The sequence below is a fragment of the Melanotaenia boesemani genome, chromosome 6 (assembly GCF_017639745.1).
Source record: "Melanotaenia boesemani isolate fMelBoe1 chromosome 6, fMelBoe1.pri, whole genome shotgun sequence".
NCBI classification, from domain to species: Eukaryota; Metazoa; Chordata; class Actinopteri; order Atheriniformes; family Melanotaeniidae; genus Melanotaenia; species Melanotaenia boesemani.
Window position 1 is genome coordinate 29,939,564 of NC_055687.1, and position 17,545 is coordinate 29,957,108.

At 38.1% G+C, this 17,545-nt stretch overlaps 1 protein-coding gene across 3 annotated transcripts in view; it reads right to left on the reverse strand.

Annotated features, from left to right (window-relative positions):
* The window catches only part of plecb (plectin b), a 128,432-nt gene that overhangs the window by 74,588 nt on the left and 36,299 nt on the right, over positions 1-17,545 (reverse strand). Inside the window, exon 1 of one of the 3 annotated variants that reach the window (XM_041988558.1) lies at positions 10,204-10,335. The exons of the other annotated variants lie outside the window; for them this stretch is intronic. Within the exon in view, the coding sequence (XP_041844492.1) occupies positions 10,204-10,249 (46 nt within the window). The 5' untranslated portion in view covers positions 10,250-10,335. Of the gene's footprint in view, positions 1-10,203; positions 10,336-17,545 lie in introns of those variants that run through there. 3 annotated transcript variants of the gene reach the window in all.

Genomic DNA, 17,545 nt, shown 5'->3' on the forward strand with positions numbered 1-17,545 from the left:
ACACTGCTTTTATTATTGTTTTATGTATTCGTTAATTTATGAGTGTATTTATTGATTTGTTTTACTCTTGTGTTTTATCCTGTAAGGTGACCTTGAGTGTCTAGAAAGGCGCCAACAAATAAAATGTATTATTATTATTATTATTATATAAAAATATATATTATAATTAGGTGGAATGGGCAAATGTTAATATAACTGGAACTAACCTAATAATCACAAAAACAAAAGCTGAGTGAAGGGAATAAACAAACAAAACATGAAATAATCTTCACATTTTTCATCAATCGCTCCTTTTCCACAACTGCAACAGTCCTCCATAAACATCTCTGTCCTACAACTTTACTCAAAAGCATCCAGAGAAACCTGCCAGCCTGATGTACAGCATTGTGCTTTTACTCTTCTCACCAATGTTGTGAACACTGGCTGCTCTGCCAGCCAAGCACTAACTGTACAGCACTTCTCCTCGCTCTGTGGGAGGTCTTTGAATCGAGCAGCAGCCTGATGGAAGCTCAGTGGGAAGGTTTTTCCATGGTAATCTCTGAGTGTGTGACTGTAAAAAGGCCTTTCAGTGAGAGAAAAACCTGTCCTCTGTAGATTTTGGACTGAGAGTCAGCAGCACTCAGCAGAGCACACAGAGTATAATATACTGCTCACACTGCTGAAACTGGGACATAAACTGGAAAATTAGGCAGCTGCTGAAGACAAGGCAGCAGTAAATCTGAACAGGGCCACATGGAAACAGTCGATGCTCATTCAGCAGAGAGTTGATGCAGCATTATGAAACCCGACTGGATGATACTTCTCTGCTGCCTTAGTATTATTGCACATAGGAAAACAGATCTGCATGATGCCACATACACACAATAATTAGAGGTTTTAAAGCATCTTTGTCTGTTTCCTGCAATCACAGATAAAAAATAGCAAATAGGCTCCATAATACTAGTGACACATCTCATGGGCTTGTGCCATAAGATATACAAAAAGTAAACAATATTACAGTTTTCAGCCATACTTTCTGACATAAACGGCATTATTTCATGGCCATTCTTCTCTACAGCACTCTGCATACATGTCTCACAAAACTGCATGACAGATGACATGCCCTGTTTGAGCACACATTTGCTAAAAAGTGAGCAAGTGAGAGAGGTGACAGAATTTTATCATTTCAAGTTTTCCACTACTTTTTGAGCAGCCAAGACATGCACCATTGTTAAGAAAATAGTCAGAGTCTTATCTGTTGTGCTCTGACATGCACAGAAATGCCACCTCAGCTATGGCGGAGGGTCTGCTTCTGGTGTTGGCCTGGATTATCCTATACCAGAGCTACGTAATCTGGTCCTACCAGAGCTGCAATCCAGCAGGTTTTCGATGCATTCCTGCTTCAACATACCTGAATCAAATTACATGGATCTAACAGGCATTAATTTGAGTCAGGTGTATTGGAGCAGGGATACATGGAAAACCTGCTGGATTGCGTTCCTGTAGGACCAGACTGAAGAACCCTGGCTTATACAATCTGATACTTATTTTCTGCTCCCTGGTGGATACATTTTGTACTACGACAATTCTGACATATTGTGAGGTAATAAATTGTGTATGTGTGCAAATTAGTTTATTTTGTTGACATTTTGTTAAGGAGCCAAATATCTTCAGATTAAAACAAATTAACTGGCCATTATCAGTTGTTAAAGGGTTAAGTTAATTCAGTAAATTATGCATGTAAATGTAAATCTAATGTAGGATAAAACATAGTGCTCACTGATTAGTTCACCATGACCATGATGTTGTAAATCTTAGATACCAATTAACAGGTCATGAAACACCTTTTTTTTTAACTCAAACTACAGACCTCTGCAGGTTTCTGCAGAGTTTTGGAAATGCATTGTGGGAAATGAGCTTGTTAATATGTTTAGGATTTGTAGGGATGTTTTTACAAACTTAATTTGCTAATTTTAGTGAACCCCCAGTAGTCCATATGAAGAATTCAAACTGAAATAACTTGAATGAAAATGATGTGTCAACGATTAGCTCATTTAACTGAATTCCTGAGATTCCTGGATCACGGTAGCAGCAGATGCAGAGACATCAGTTTAACACGTGCAATCACATCCCGAGGCTCTCTCTCCATCTGCTGTCCACCTGGATCAGTTTACCTCTTGCTTTTGTTACCTGCTTCCTTTCTCTCATTTCAGTTGCATTCTTCTTCATTCCAGGCTTACCTTTGCTCGAATAAAAGGACTCCATGTTGGGAATTTATGGTCCAGCGATCTTTGAAACTTCAAAAGTCACAGCAACTTTCCCGGACAGCTTTCTTTAACAGCTCACTCTTCTTCTTTTTATCTCAGTGTCACGTTAGATCTTTGATTTTCTCTCGCTATGTATGTTCTTTCTCTGCTCTCGCTGTCAAACACGTCACGCTGTGTAGATCAACAGAGGAGTCTCCCTCCTCCTTCACAGGTCAGAGCCGCCCTCCATAATAATACCTCTGTTTGTGTGAATGTGTGAGTGTATATAGAGCTGAATTGTTTGAGAGAGAGCTAAAATTTCAGAGCGGCTACAAAGGTCTACAAAGTCCTAAAGATAAGAGACAAAGAATGTGAGTGACAGTAAGATAAGAGACAAAGAATAAGAGTGACAATATAAAAATAAATCTGACACAAATGTCCCTGCTGGATTAGCAGATTAAACATTTTCTTTGATAATAATTTTTGTCCCCTTACATATTTATGCAGGTCTTATGCATTGTTTTATCAGAATAAGGATGCTTGCTGTGGCAAAACTATTAAAAAAAAAGAAAACAGAATACACAGAAGCAGGGAACTCTGTGACTATGGAAATATCCTGGACCAGTGCCATCTACTGTGATCTCCGAGGCGTTAGTATTTGAAGTTGAAGAGGTGTTTTGTAGATGAAAGTCTGACAGGCATAATAATACAGTGGCATAATTTGCCAATGAAAATCCCATGATTAAGCCAGTGAATGTGAATGCTTTAAACTCACTAAAATCCCAACATGCTCCACGAGTTATATCCTGTAAGCAGAGTAAATACTAGCTGTAGCTGTTATAGTAACTGCAGTACAAGGCAGGTGTTGGCAAAAGTTAATGATTAACATCTATTCTTAAATAGCTGCACGGCCTGACACACATTAACTCAGGTCCGAGATATCAGGTGGACTCAAGGAAGACGTGGACACAAACAAATGTACTGTATATTTTCTGATAACCCTTGTTTGAAGTGAACCATTCAGTTAGTACAACAATAAAAATGAGGCCAACATCCTGGCTTTTATTTGATACCTGACTCAAGCCACTAGAAACACTGATGTCTTGTTAAAAGGTTACAATAACTAAGAGAGTCCTTAATGAAGGGAAGTGCCTGATCTTCCTCCACAATGAGCCATGTATAAATGATTTTAATGACTGTTGTCAAATAACATAAAATAATGGAACATTTTTTGTTGTTGATGTTATCCCCAGCTTGCTCCAGGCAAGCTGTGCAAAGCAAAGCTTCTGTTGACAGCTCAGTGATTAAAATTATGTTAAGGTTCTGATGGCTGTCAGAAATGGTGACCTCTGTTAACCCTCTTATAGTCTGGACTCTTCTAACATAATGTGACCCTCATGTATAGCCAGGATCGCTGAGTTTGCACCAAGGATTGTAAAAGTGTTTCACTTTTTGTACAGTTGTTTTTTTCAGAAATGTAAAGTTGTTTAGCCCTTGATAAAAATGTTTCCACATTGTACTTTTGTTTAATGTAAATATGGTTTCTGTGATGGAAATATGAATCGTGAAAATGTAAAAAGGTTTACTGTAATATTGCATTGCACTTCCCAGCCACCTTCCAATACCACTACTTATATCTGCATAAAAACATCTGTAAGTAATTGTCACTGCTGAACCACTTTCTCTTAGAAAGAATAGAATTATCATTTTTGAAAGGATTTGGATCCAAAAGATTTACTCCAAAAAGTTCCACAACTTCACACAGTTTCAATTTTCAGCTAATTTCAGCAGAGTCATAATGGTCCATGGTATATTTCACTATAGTCAACATGTATTTGAGCAGGACATTATGTGGAAGGGGCCATGTTATCAAGGTAAAGATGGAGGTGACCAGAAATAGCAACACAATGAAAAGTGAAGGAAGCTCTGTTTCTGCCAGGCGTGTTCATAAATGTGTATGCGTGTATTTGCTATAAACTTTATATGTGATATTTTTGTGTTGTGTTCACAGCTTTATGTTCTCAAACTAATTAATTCATGATATTTAGAACTGTACTTACTTCTAGCCAATAGCACTTGGGTCACTGACTCTGAACCCAACATCCATAAAAATAATCCACAACCCCCATTTTACTTCTCTTCTCTACCCTGAGGTCTTTCCTCTGGGTCTCACCATTTCCCAACAGCTCAACAACAGAAGGAGGAAACTATGCCTGATGCATTTCCAAGCAGGGATACAGGGAAAACTATGTGACAGGAATGCTTCGAATTACTTGCAAATTGCCACAGGGCATCATGGGGATGGGTGTGAAACCAGATACAGGAAGCTCTAATAACAGAGTGCTGATCTACATGATTGTTAAAGTAATACTGAAAATGTGAAGGTTTTGTAAAAAACTGCAGGAATAAATAGTCACCGAAGAGAAGGACTGTGAATTCTGTGCTGTTGTACTATTAGCAGTGGTAACTTACTATGAAGAGCCTGACAAACAATACCAGTCGAGGAATTTGACTATTCCCATGTGAAAAACAGGGAAAAATGGGAGGAAAGGATGAAAGGCCGAAACAATAGTAAGAGTCTCAAGGTCCATTGTCCTGTCCCATCTTCTAAAACACATTACAGAGGCCAACGCCCCCACAGTTATAATCAGACTATATCCTCCCATGTCAGCCAGAGTTGTGTGCCTCTGATAGAAACATTACAAACACTGAAGGTCAAGCAACTGATTCCTCCCATTTCAGTAAGACGGAGGTGACACTAAATGTTTTCTACATTCCTGTGGTTGGTTCTTCATACACAGTGGATGTGAAAATGTGCATGTGGAAAGAGATGAAAAATGGTTGATAGAAATTTACTGACCAATCTGAATGCAGCACTAACTGTGGACCTGGATCTGCTTCAAGTTGTCATCCCTGATTTACAGCAGAACTGTGAAAATGTGAATCATTAATTTAATTTTGGTTTGTTAAGGTTACAAAGAGGCTGTTGTGCTTTTAATGGAAAATTCCTGCAAATTTCATTCTAGTATTCCTTTTCCAGGTTGTCACTTTTCCAGACCACTCATTTATTCTTTGTCACTATGAAGACATAATATTCCCTTTTTATCTGGTTGATGGTCATTGTACTTTCAAGTGTACATCCACAGATAGAAGCTTGTATACATGCTGTACAAACTGACACATTACAAGTTTATCACTGTTCCTGAAACATTATAAACAACTATACCTGTACGTATGTGGACAAAGCTGTCAGTGCTGATCATGATGTCAGAGGAGGTTTGCTATTAAATGAAGAGGTTTCATAAGGACAGTTGACTTAGCTGCCAGTTAGCATGTCGTCCCAGCAGATGAGTCATTTGTTTGTTGTCAGATATGCAGCAAAAGATGTTTTAGTCCCTTTGACAAAAAAAATGCACACTGACAAAAAAAGTGAGTGAGTCACTTCCTGTCTGCATATAATCTAGTTAACAAATCTCGGTCATCTGAATCTTAAGTATTTGACTGCTGTAAAATAAATAAACATTGGTTTATTTTTCCTCATGTGTGAATGCAGATGGGGCAAAGAACACACTCAAGCTGTAATGTACTGACTCATCTTCACACATAACGTTTAATGACTAATTTCAAGTCCAAAGGCTCAAATTCTTTGTCAGCTTGTGGAAGTTCATGTGGTCTAGCAATTTTTTTTTTAGTTTATTCTCATCAAAGCTTTAATTAGTCAGAGTCTCATTCCATTCCTCTGACATGTGGCTTTGCACTGTGCTGCCTTTTTTGGCATTTTTTTGTGAAGCAGTCTAAAGCCTAAATGTTTGTGGCCAAAGGAGCATCACGCCTGACTTTGGAGCTGCAGCCATGATAGATTAAAGCTGATTTTATCCAAGCTTCTGTAAAGCTGAGCAAACATAACTATTACAACACTAAGGAATATTGCTGAACAGCAGCTCAGTAACACAGTGAAATAACATGTTCTCTGTCACGTCACAAGTTTCTATTCAAGGAGTTACGACTTCCTGAAACTTCAAAAACCTCCTGCAAATTTCCCTTCCCGTCTTTGTGCTTTCTGTTCTGTCAGCAGGAGTCAAAAATGTGAGGCATGGGTCCAAAACAAAAGCAAAAGAATTGCAACAAGGGAGAGTAACACAAGTTCCCAAGACTATGAGAATCATGATGTTGAAAGAACAGCGTAAGTGGTATGCTAACAATGACTAAATGATAAGAAAAGAGACAAAACTGTTGGTAACTGATACTGTTGTTACTGAGTCATTTATGTTTCAGTTGCATTACAAAACATAAAAACCTTAAGGATTCATTTGAACCAGTGAGATCTCAGTTTAAAGATGTCACAGTGAATCTCATGAGGCTACAAGTCAAACACAGTACTGGTGATGACTAGATGGAAAGTTACACTGACGAACTTCTCAAATTTAAGGGCATGAGTGTCATGGCAAACACGCTTACACACAGGTGTGTATAAACAGGACAGCTCAGCCACAGCAGTGCATCTCTCTTCCTCACACATTCACACACACTTTCCATGTTACCCTAAAGTGCTGCATTGTGTGACAGAGTTTGTTCTACCTCTCACTCTGCTGTAAAATGAGAAGTCATTCATCACCATCCCATGCTGTGCCACCTCCTCATGTCAGGCAGCAAACAGGCCTGGAACCTTCCTGAATGCAAACTTTGTTCTCTGTCTCCAACAAACCGCTGATAAAGTGACCAGCTGATTCTCACTGGCACCGTTCACCATTCACATGAACATTTCAAAGCATCTTCCCCCAGATCTGTAAACACTAACCCTATAGCTTGTCATTATAGGGGTGTCTGTAAACACCACTGATGCCACCCTGTTCCCCCTACAAAATGAGTCATGTTGGTAGAAATGTCAGGATGGTGTAACAGTTACACAGGAACAAAGACTTCTCAGAATTCTGGAGGACCTCTAACTTTGATTGCCATTTACGCACTGCATCTCTGTCTGGATCCACACCAGACAAAGTGAAGAATGCACAATGTCTCCTTTTCCTCTGGCATTTTTGCTCAGGAAACAGAGGTGCAGCATAGTGAAGTAGAAGGAAGCTGAGTGTTTAAGGCACTCTGCAAGTCATAAAGGTTGATGCAGATGCACAGAAACAAAAAATGAAAGGATGACTCTGTAAGTGGTGTTTTTTTCAGTATACATGAAGACATGGGAGTGAAATCCCTCTAACTCAGATTAGTCTGTGTAAAGTATGACGAATGCTTGTGTGAAAAACATCCAGAGAGCGGAATCATTTATAGACTGTTAACTCCAACAAACATGATGACAGAAATGGTCTCCTTTCAGCTCAGCAGGAAAATACGATGTTTAAGTAAGGTTTAAATATAAATCTGAAAACTGACTTAATTTCCTTTTTCCGAGATGGAATGAAATACAAACATGTCTGCAACCGAGAACATTTCCTGGAGATAAAAGCTATTTCCTCCAGACAACAGACTGGAAGGGTGATAGCATGAGAAATATCTTTTGTTTCTTACTCTGCTGACACAGCTGACGCAGTTTCTAATTAACAGTTTGATCATCTTGCATCAGAGGAGGTGGTTAACCCTACTTTAAAAGATTGCAAAGTAAACCCTGTTATACTCAATAATTTCCTCAGACGGTGTAAAATTGTAAGAGAAAGCATGGCCAGCAGTTCTTGTGCTCTACAGTTTATATGTTAAATAAACTGGGTGAAATGTAGTCTATTAATGCTGAGTTTACTGTAACTTTTGAGGTCAAATACTTACACATAAATAGAATACTGGAAAAATGTTAACTTTTCCAGAACAAATTATACACATTAAGATGTAAATGTATGCAGAAAATGTCCTGTCTTCCTGTGTACAAGATAAATCACCTCTTTATGCACACAGTGCACAGTGTGATTATATGTCAGGAGGAAAAACACGAGATAGGAAGAAGGAAAGGAATCCAGGGGTTAAATGGTGAATCGGAGAGACTATAGCATCAATCCCATTGATCACACATCCACCACAAAACACAGTCTCATCTTGCGCTTACATCTTCAGATGCTGCACATGAGCAGGTATTTTTTTCTGTACAATGCCAAGACATCAATGTTTCAAGCAGCTGGATGCTGCAGATGAAAAAAGTCTGATGAATGAGCCTCACACACACTGGTACTCTCCATGTCCATGTGTAACTTTGGCACTATAGTGAGATTCAATAAATGGTGTCCTACTAGTGTGACTGTGGTGAAACTCACACACCCCATCTACACAAAGACAGTGTCAGACAGATGCTTTGGTGTAATTACACAGAGATTTATTCTGGGACACTGACAATCCTGAGAGCTGAGAAGTTTACATCATCGAGTCATCGCTCATGCTTTGATCATGAATTCTGTATGTGATTTAGTAGTAATGCATGACCAGACTTCTAACACAGACATAAAAAAGAGAGAAAAAAACAGAGAAACAGAAAAACAAAAAAAAAACATGTTACCAAGTGAATAATGAAGTCTTCTTTATTTTCTTTTACTAAGTTCTAAACAAATAAAATCCTTGTCACTGCATCAGTGCCATGCAGCTGCTATCATTATCGTCTTGTCTCTGACAGAAGGGAAGTGGTTTGGGCCCTGTTAATATTTGGCTTGGAACAAAAATTCAGAATAGCATCAGTCTACCAGCCATCATTTTTCTAAACCTGCTTATTCCGATACAGGCTCACAGGTGGGCTGGAGGCTATCCCTGCTGCTTTCGGGCAAGAGGCAGGGTACAGCCTGGACAGGTCACCAGTCCATTACAGGGCCAATGCAAAACAAAGGAAAAAAACCACTCATAATAACTACTAGGGAAAATTTAAAGACACCAGTTAATCTAAGGAGCATGTTCTTAAATTGTGGAGTACCCAGAGAGAACCCAACATATGCATGTGCACGGGGAGAACATGCAAGCTGCACAGAAAAAGGCTCCACAGAGGTCTAACTGATGGTGCTAACTACCACATCATAATATCAGTCTTGTTTTCTCTATTCCCTAATTAACTGTTAGATTAATGGGAGAAGAGAGGGATAATAGAGTAATCTTAAGCATTAATAAACGCTGAAAAATCACAATATTGGTGAGGCTAAAGATTTGAGCTGCTGTGATCTGTTCCAAACAAATCAACAGGACTTGTTTTGTCCTCTTTTCGTTCGATTATAATAGCTATTAATACAATGCTTATTTCAAGTCCAATTGCAACGTCTAACTAAAAATTTTAAACAGGAGCAGGACATCTACAAACTGTGCAGGGGCAAGCCTAGTTTATTCATCCTGTTAGGGCTATGTTACACATTTTAAACAAGAATGACAACAGAAACTAGAAGACGCACATGCACATACTGCAACTGATTCTGAAAGATAAAAACCTGAAAGGTAGCATGTTGAAGAGACATATCTACAAGAACTCTCAGGGTGATGAAGAAAGATAAACTGATTGACAAAACGATGCAAGATAAAATATGTCTTTTAAACAAGATGCAGGTATCATTGTTACAGCTAGTTAGGTGTCATTGTTAGTCGGTCCAGTTTCAGACTATGTGCTGCATGTTCATTAAGCACAATTTCATAATTAATTTTAGGTCAAGTAAGATGATGTTCCAGTTTTGCATGGTTGCTTTGCATGGCAAATTTGAAGTCAAAGAGTAGGTCATTAAAATACCAGCATGCAGCTTTCCAGTATTTGTGTGTTTACACAGCCTGACATGCAGTGACATACTTTTCAGTGTTCAAATGTTTCCCACAGAGACCTACAACACCGGTCAAACTCATGCATGAAGTTAAAAGTGTCTGAGCTGGAGGATGCTCTGAAGTTTTACTGCTTTTCAAACAATAGTTGTCAGGCACCCCTCCCTTCCTAAACAATAAGAATAACACAATATATATATCAAGCCAGTCCCATGGCACAGATAGTTAAGTTTCTCCTTTTAAACCAAAAGCAGAAAATATATACCTTTCAGAGAAGTGATTTCATTTTGGATAGACCTGGGGTTGTCCATTGGTGCCTTCTGGCCTCTTCTTGAAGAATAATAATCAGTGCTGTGAATCTTTCAAAAGTCTTGAGTCTTTTTCCTCAAAAGAAAACAGACGAGCTGCCTTGTCTGAGTAGATTCCTGTGTCTGAAGTTCAAGCAAGTGCAGCGTCTTTTCTATCTGGCTTTGGCCACTTTCCTGCCCTGCCCTCCACTGCAGGTCTGCTGACCGGGAGTCTCCTCTGTTTAGGTTCCTGTGATACACCATGTGTAGTTTCACACAGACCAGCACTCTATGTGTGCAGTATAAAGCTCCTCCCACAGCCCTCATTTTCTCTCTCTGCCGTCTTTTTCAAATAAAACCGGCTTTTCAGTCAGACACTGCACAGCCAATTCAACCATTCAGTGAGTTAATTATGTGCTTTGACACAGACCAGTCCATCAGGACACCGAGTGGATCTACCTACCAATCACCATGCTTAGTTTGGGAGGGAAGGGGTTGTAGACAAACAGAGCTCAACGTGGAAACAGAATATTTTTCTACATGATGGGCACAAGAATCTGACTACAGAAAAACTTATGGGGACTTCCTGCAAATATGGGGAAAGGAATTTTGTACAAAGTGATTTCTTGAAAGTTAAGACTTAATTTGAAGCTCAGGGTCAGAATTAGGCCATGTTTACATTTTTAATAAAGGTTAGGGAAAGGGTTGTGAAGGGACTAAAGAATGCACTGTATCAATGACGAGTCCCCACAGGCTATTTAAACCAGACCTGTGTGTGGGTTGGTTTGTGTGTGTATGTGTGTGTGTGTGTGCGCACGTGTGTGTGGTGTGCCCATGCAGAGAAACAATGCCCAGCACCACACCCAGATCTCTGCAGTAATTCTCAGAATGAACCTGCCACAACGACAACACACAAAGACAAGCTATATTTCCTACACAAAGCTTCTAAACACTAATTAGTGAGTCAGCTTCAAATAGTTGCATTAAACCACGGCTCTTCTATCATGGCAGATAACAATAACATATTTCAGAGAAAGGGCTACATTCACAGAACCAGTCAAATGTCTGGACACACTTAAAGTGTCATAAATACAGCCATGGCCATTTAAAAGGACTGAAAACAGAGAAAATAAATAAAAGCAAACATGTAATACAACATATTAATTAAAGAAGAAAACTAAACAAAAACTAAACAAATTTATCAAAAAGTGAAAAAGAAGAACTGATTTACTTTTTTTAAGTGTTAAAGACAAAAAAAAAAACAAAAAAAAAACAAAACAGCTTTTTGGGTGTAAAAAAACAAACAAACAAACAAAAAACAAATAATAAATAAAAAAACTTAATCTCCAAAAGCCAAAATGATCCAATATGTGACTGAAACAATCCTGCCAGTAATATAAACTTTTAAACAAAGACAGAGGATACAAACTCTGAACATGGACCTGAACCCAAACTTAGGCAGGAAACACACAAACCTGAAGGGCACCAATTTCCAGCTGGTTATTCTCAACAAGTTAATAGTTCTAGTTCAAGTTAAGGTTCTACTCATTTTATCCTTCCTAATGGGAAACTTTGTTTACAGACAGGTTCTCAAGAACGCACTGGAACAACAAATAATAAAATACACTCACATACACCAAACATATATGTTTGGTGTAATAAATCACCAATAAAAAACAATAAGGAAATAAAAACCACTAAAATTAAATACAAAAATGAAAACAATATCCAAAATGATTCTATAATCAAAAATGCCCTCCAACATTTTTTTGCTAGACTTATTTTTAATAAAAGTTACTACGCATTTGTAAATATTATGACGTTTGTTCTTTAAAAACCCTTTTTGCATGTATGATGCCAAATATTTAAAAAAAACTCCTAAGTTTTGTCAGGCCAACTTCACCTCGGCAAAATAACGTGTGTCTGTGTGTGTGTACTACTGAAGCGCTGCATAAAACCTGATATGTGTATTTATACCTTTATTATTTCTGTTGTTAACCAAGCAACCAGTCCATTAGAATAAAATCAAAATGGTGATGGCCTTTCATTTCCAGGCCTGCTTATGTTAGCTAACTTTACTGCTTTGGTATCATCTGTGCTCTCTGCGATGAGCCTAACCCAAGCAGCAACCTCCGGCGTGAAATGCGAAGCCTACGCAGAAGTGCAAAAAATTGCAGTTCACCCCTCATCCACTAGGGGCTGGCTCCAAAACGGAGCAAATCCCCATAGACTCCCATGTTAAAAAGACCAACTTCACAGCAGAAATAAACATGTTTAAAACCTGGTACAAAAATCCATTTTAGGATTAATAGGTCATGAAAGCTGTGAGGGGGGTGAATTTTTTTTCTAACTCATCCGTTTGGATGTTATTTAATCTTGAAACTCGGTATAATTAGGGGCGTGACCTTTTGACTGACATGTATCCAATAACTGCGGAAAGAAGGGAGAGTGCAGCACAACCATGGTTTTTAGCGGCTAACAGTGCACCTTAGCTTCCGCCCTCCTACCTTCATTAGCCGGTTAGCTCACGTTAGATCCGAGTTGGCTCAGTTAGCTCTTAGCTTCAGGCAGCTCGGTGTTTGATGGGTGTCAATCATCCACCCCCACGCTCACAGTCCCCCTCTCAGCTCTGCCACTTTGCCCATTTTTGTATTTACAGAAGCGACGGCAGGTGTGACGCCACCAAGATGGCAACAGTGAGAACCGCCCAACGAGCTTCACTTTTGCTCTTCAGAAACCTACAGGTGACGTCACGGAGGCTCCGTCCATCTCTTATATACAGTCTATGGCCTAACCGTTGCTTTCTGACCACTGTCCAACAGACAAGTTGACATGATTGTTTTGCACACTAACTTGCCACAAGGGAGAAAAATAGGGCTAGCAAAGACAGATGTATTTGTGGATTTTATATTCATTCTTTTATTTTTAATTTTCAAAGCAGATTTTTTTTTTTAAATGGGAAATGAGAATATGGTTAAATATAACTCAACATCAAGGCTACCTTCACAGGTACTTTTGACAGCTCTTTCAATAGAGACCAAAGAAACATTTCCAAGTAACAAATCCATTTAAACTCAAGTTATTTGTCCACTGTGATCCAAACTTGGACCTTTGGGCAAATTCATATCTGAAGGAATGCTGAAAATGCAATAAAGAGCATAGCATTTCCACTTTAAGAGGCCACTGGGGCCACTAATCTCAAGAAAAAAATAACATCCATCATATCTGCTAGTTTTTCATATTTATTCCCCTGAAACAGAACATGCCAAACTGCAAGAGTCAGAAAAATATTTGCAAAGTTGGCAATTTCCAGGAAAAATCACTGAATGGGTCTGTGTTTAGAATCACAGATCATGTCATCATCAACCTACAGGCATTAATTTCTCTTTAAAAGCTGCAGAGAACCGTTTGATGACTAAAAACTGACAAACTTGCCACGTTGGGATGATTCTAATCCGTTATGAATAAGGAAGCCCTGAATTTGCACAGGCTCTGGTTAAAACCATAAGAAATAAGTCAAAGTGTGCCAAATTGACACCTAGAAAAATAATTTATGGCAGATAAAACTATCCAGTAACAATCAGCTAGTCTCTGCCTCAGCTCGGACCGCTGGCAGCCTCGGAAAGCATCCAGAGGAAATGGGGGGCACATTTCTTGTTGCCTGTGGAAGCAGACATTGCAAATAAATACACCGTGTGGAAACAGTTTAAATCACTTAGCAAAAAAGTATTAATATATTATGATCATTGAATGAAAACTAATAATTAACAGTGCTAATCCACTTTTCCATTACACAGGTTATGGGCAAATAAATAATACATTGTTATTGTATTACTCTGTGGAACCTCATTTTACATATTCCTCATTGGATACATGTATTTTTTACACTACTCAGAACAATTTAAGGTTTTTTTTTCAAGTAATGTCAATTTCCATTAGATCAAAAGACCAGTAAATAAAAAGCTAATGAAACACCTAGTAACAATCACAGATTTTGTATGTATTTACCACCATGATTTTATGTAGGAATATGCATGAGCAAAAACCTTAACCCAATCTAATTTAAGGCCTGTTCAGACCAGGTGTCACCATGTGTCCGGTGTGAATACAGTGGAAGCAGCATTTAAAAGCTGTGAAGTTTTGTTAAGTTTCAGGACAAGTTTTAGTTATGAGTGAGGTGAACTTAATGCTACATTGTGGAATGCTTTCAACCAGAGATGTCCAAATCTGGTCTTCAAGGACCACTGTCCGGCAGGTTTTAGACGCTTCTCTGTTTTAAAACACCTGATTGAAATTAATGGATCATTTACAGGCTTGACAAGCTTTCAATAGATTGATTTAGTTTGAATCACATGTGTTGGAGCAGGAAAATATCTAAAAGCTGCAGGATGTTGGCCTTAGAGGACTGGACCTGGCCGCCCCTACTTTAAAATGATGTCCTTGATCTCTTATTCTACAGTATGCTGATGGGTAAACAATGAAAAGCAGCTTGCCAGAACTACGATTACATGTTGCTGTTAAAGTGAGATGATGATATGCATCCAGACTATTTGCTGGCCCAAAGTCTTGTCAGCTGTGAGGTTGCCAGGCAGGCAGTGGATAGAGACAGGCAAGTTGTTTTTCCTATTTACATCCTTGTGCTGTTCAGTAAAGTAAGCCAACCAGCTGCAGCTAATACCTTCATAATTGTTGTACTAATCTAGCAACCTTGTCTTCTTATTTTCAGCATTAAAACAGAAAAGCATAGCCCAGAATACAAACCCTTCTTTAAATAAAATTTCTGCATTTCCATAAAATAACAGTCTGGTTAAAAGTTTGTCTCAGTATAAATATGTCAGAATATAAAGCAAAGGGAATGGGGAAAATTGATCTTTTGTTTGTTTATTTTTAGTGACTCATGTTTATTTTCTAAGTGACTGACTGATTCTGTTATTCTATAATAATTTCTTTAAGGAATTTAATCACCAGACAGGCATGTCATCTTCATGCAGACAGATGGAGGGACCACTAATATTGCATGGGGTGCAGATTCTTACAGTCACAGCTCAGTAAATACCTGTTTTGGCTTTCACATGCTGATTCACAACATGGTCATTCATCCCTCTTACACTTTTACACTGTGCCTGACATTTGGGTTGTCAAGATACTTTCCTCTTGGCATCCCTCTCCAGTGTTTTACGGAGATATAAAACAAGTTTTAGGTCTGCAGCTGCTCATATAGTTACATACTACAACAATGACAGCCAACAAGTTCAAACACTAGCTCCTCTGCTTAAAGTTAAGCAGGAGTATTTTAGCTACCAGCAGTGTTTTGTAACTGGGTCTTAGGAGGAAAGGGGGTTATGAGGAATAGGCTTTTGTCACGCAAGTTCAGGCCAAGCTGAGGTTATTTTCTCCTGTGCAGTTTGCAACTCCAACAGCAAGATCCTGCTGATCTACACAAGGGTTCATTAGTCACCAAACGGCCTGTAAATTATTAACATTTATTTGTTAAAACCTTCTGAGGGAATCTTTGCTTAGCCTTTTTATTATGAGTTAAAATTAACCCTCTGTGAGTGGTTGAATGTTTATCCTGCTAAAACCCTGCCTGTCTTTCATATTATTTCCTTATTTAGTAGTGAAGGAAATAGATATATACGTGAATTATCTGATGTGATGTATATTTATCATGAAAACCTTTAAACATGTTACAGGAAGATTAAAAACACAGAGAATGCATCCTCCACAATAAGGCCTACATCTCAGTTTCTAATGAAGTATTCTGGATTAGCAGCTAATTTAATCCACTTTTTACTCCATTTCATCCGTTTCAAGATGGCTTGTTTATTTTGGAGGTAACCGTTCTGACAACATCACAGTTAAATTCCTGTCTACCTCTATCCCAGTTTGCTTAAACATCAGATGAACATAGACACAGAAATTCTTGCAACATCAAGGCAGCTGCAGTTTTTGGATCTGATCTCAAACTAACAGGCTACTAAACAAAGAAATTCATTTCAGATGAGTCAAGTGTGATTATTAAGATAACACCAGCATGCGAAACTCCTTCATGTCCTCCTCATACATATCTGACTGCTTATCAGTATTTCCATCTAGCTTATAAAGTTTAAGAGTGACAGGTCGGCTCAGGTTATTATTATGTAAATAAAACTAAACTACTATCACTATTGCATCTCATTCATGTAATGATTCATTCAAAATAACTGAGGCTTCCTCATGAATAAGCAGTTTTGTTGTTGTTTTAATATCTTGTTCGGTTTCTTTCCTCGTGTCTCTTTGGACTTCTTTTATTGAACTGTATTTGGACATAACTTGTTTGTTTTCCTGTTTTTTTTCCTCCACAGTTTTTTATTTAAGTATTTTAAGTTTTAGTTTAGTTTTTTTTTCTGCTTGCTGTGCTGCTTTCAGGTCCTCTTTAAAGTTAAATTATGATAAAAATAAATAAATAAAAAACAGCTGAAAACACAACCCATCCTCGTCAGGAGAAATGTAACTTTTAGGCACCGACAGTTCAGCTTGTCCATCATTTCTACTAACCTTTAAGATGATAATGATTACAAACAAACATACTAACTGGGTAATATGGTGTGTTTGTGTGTTGGATGACAAAACTGTTTACCTGACTAAGTAGATCAGGGCCGAAAATTTATTTTTCAAAATGAGGGGAGGAATTTTCTCCTTACGTGCCTCACAAAGGGGGGAATTTATACACTTTGGAGGAGGGGTATTACTGGCGAGCCTAACTACAGGTCTTACAGAGTTTTATCTACTCATAGCTCAGATTAATATGCATATTTAATTTGTTGACTCTCATCTCGTCTTCATGCTCTCACAGATCATCAGTTTTTGTGGAGTTAGTATAAATGAAAAACTACAAGGACAAAACTACAGGACAAAACATTATTTCTGTTACAGGTTGCATTAAGTAGAATAATGTTCCAATAACTGTACAAGAGTACACTGTACAAGAGTACAGTTATTGCTTCTGGAAAAGCGCTAAAAAATGGCTCAAAGCCAACCAAATGTGTCAACATAGGTGAGGTTTAATGTATATAGTTTATCGTAAGTCTATTATTGTGAATTGTAAATGCTGTTTGTTCTTGTTTGTCATGTTGTTGTTTTTAAATGTTTAGGACTACGATTAGAAAGCAGCTTCTAGCTAAATCTGTCATATTTACACAATGTCATGAAAATGTACAAAGTGTTCATCAATGTGCATTTTCCTCATCAAATAAACAAATGAAATTGAATAAAATATTCAGTTCTGCAGTATGTTGACTCTTTGAGCTGCATCAGTGTAATAAGTCGTTTTAGTTGTTC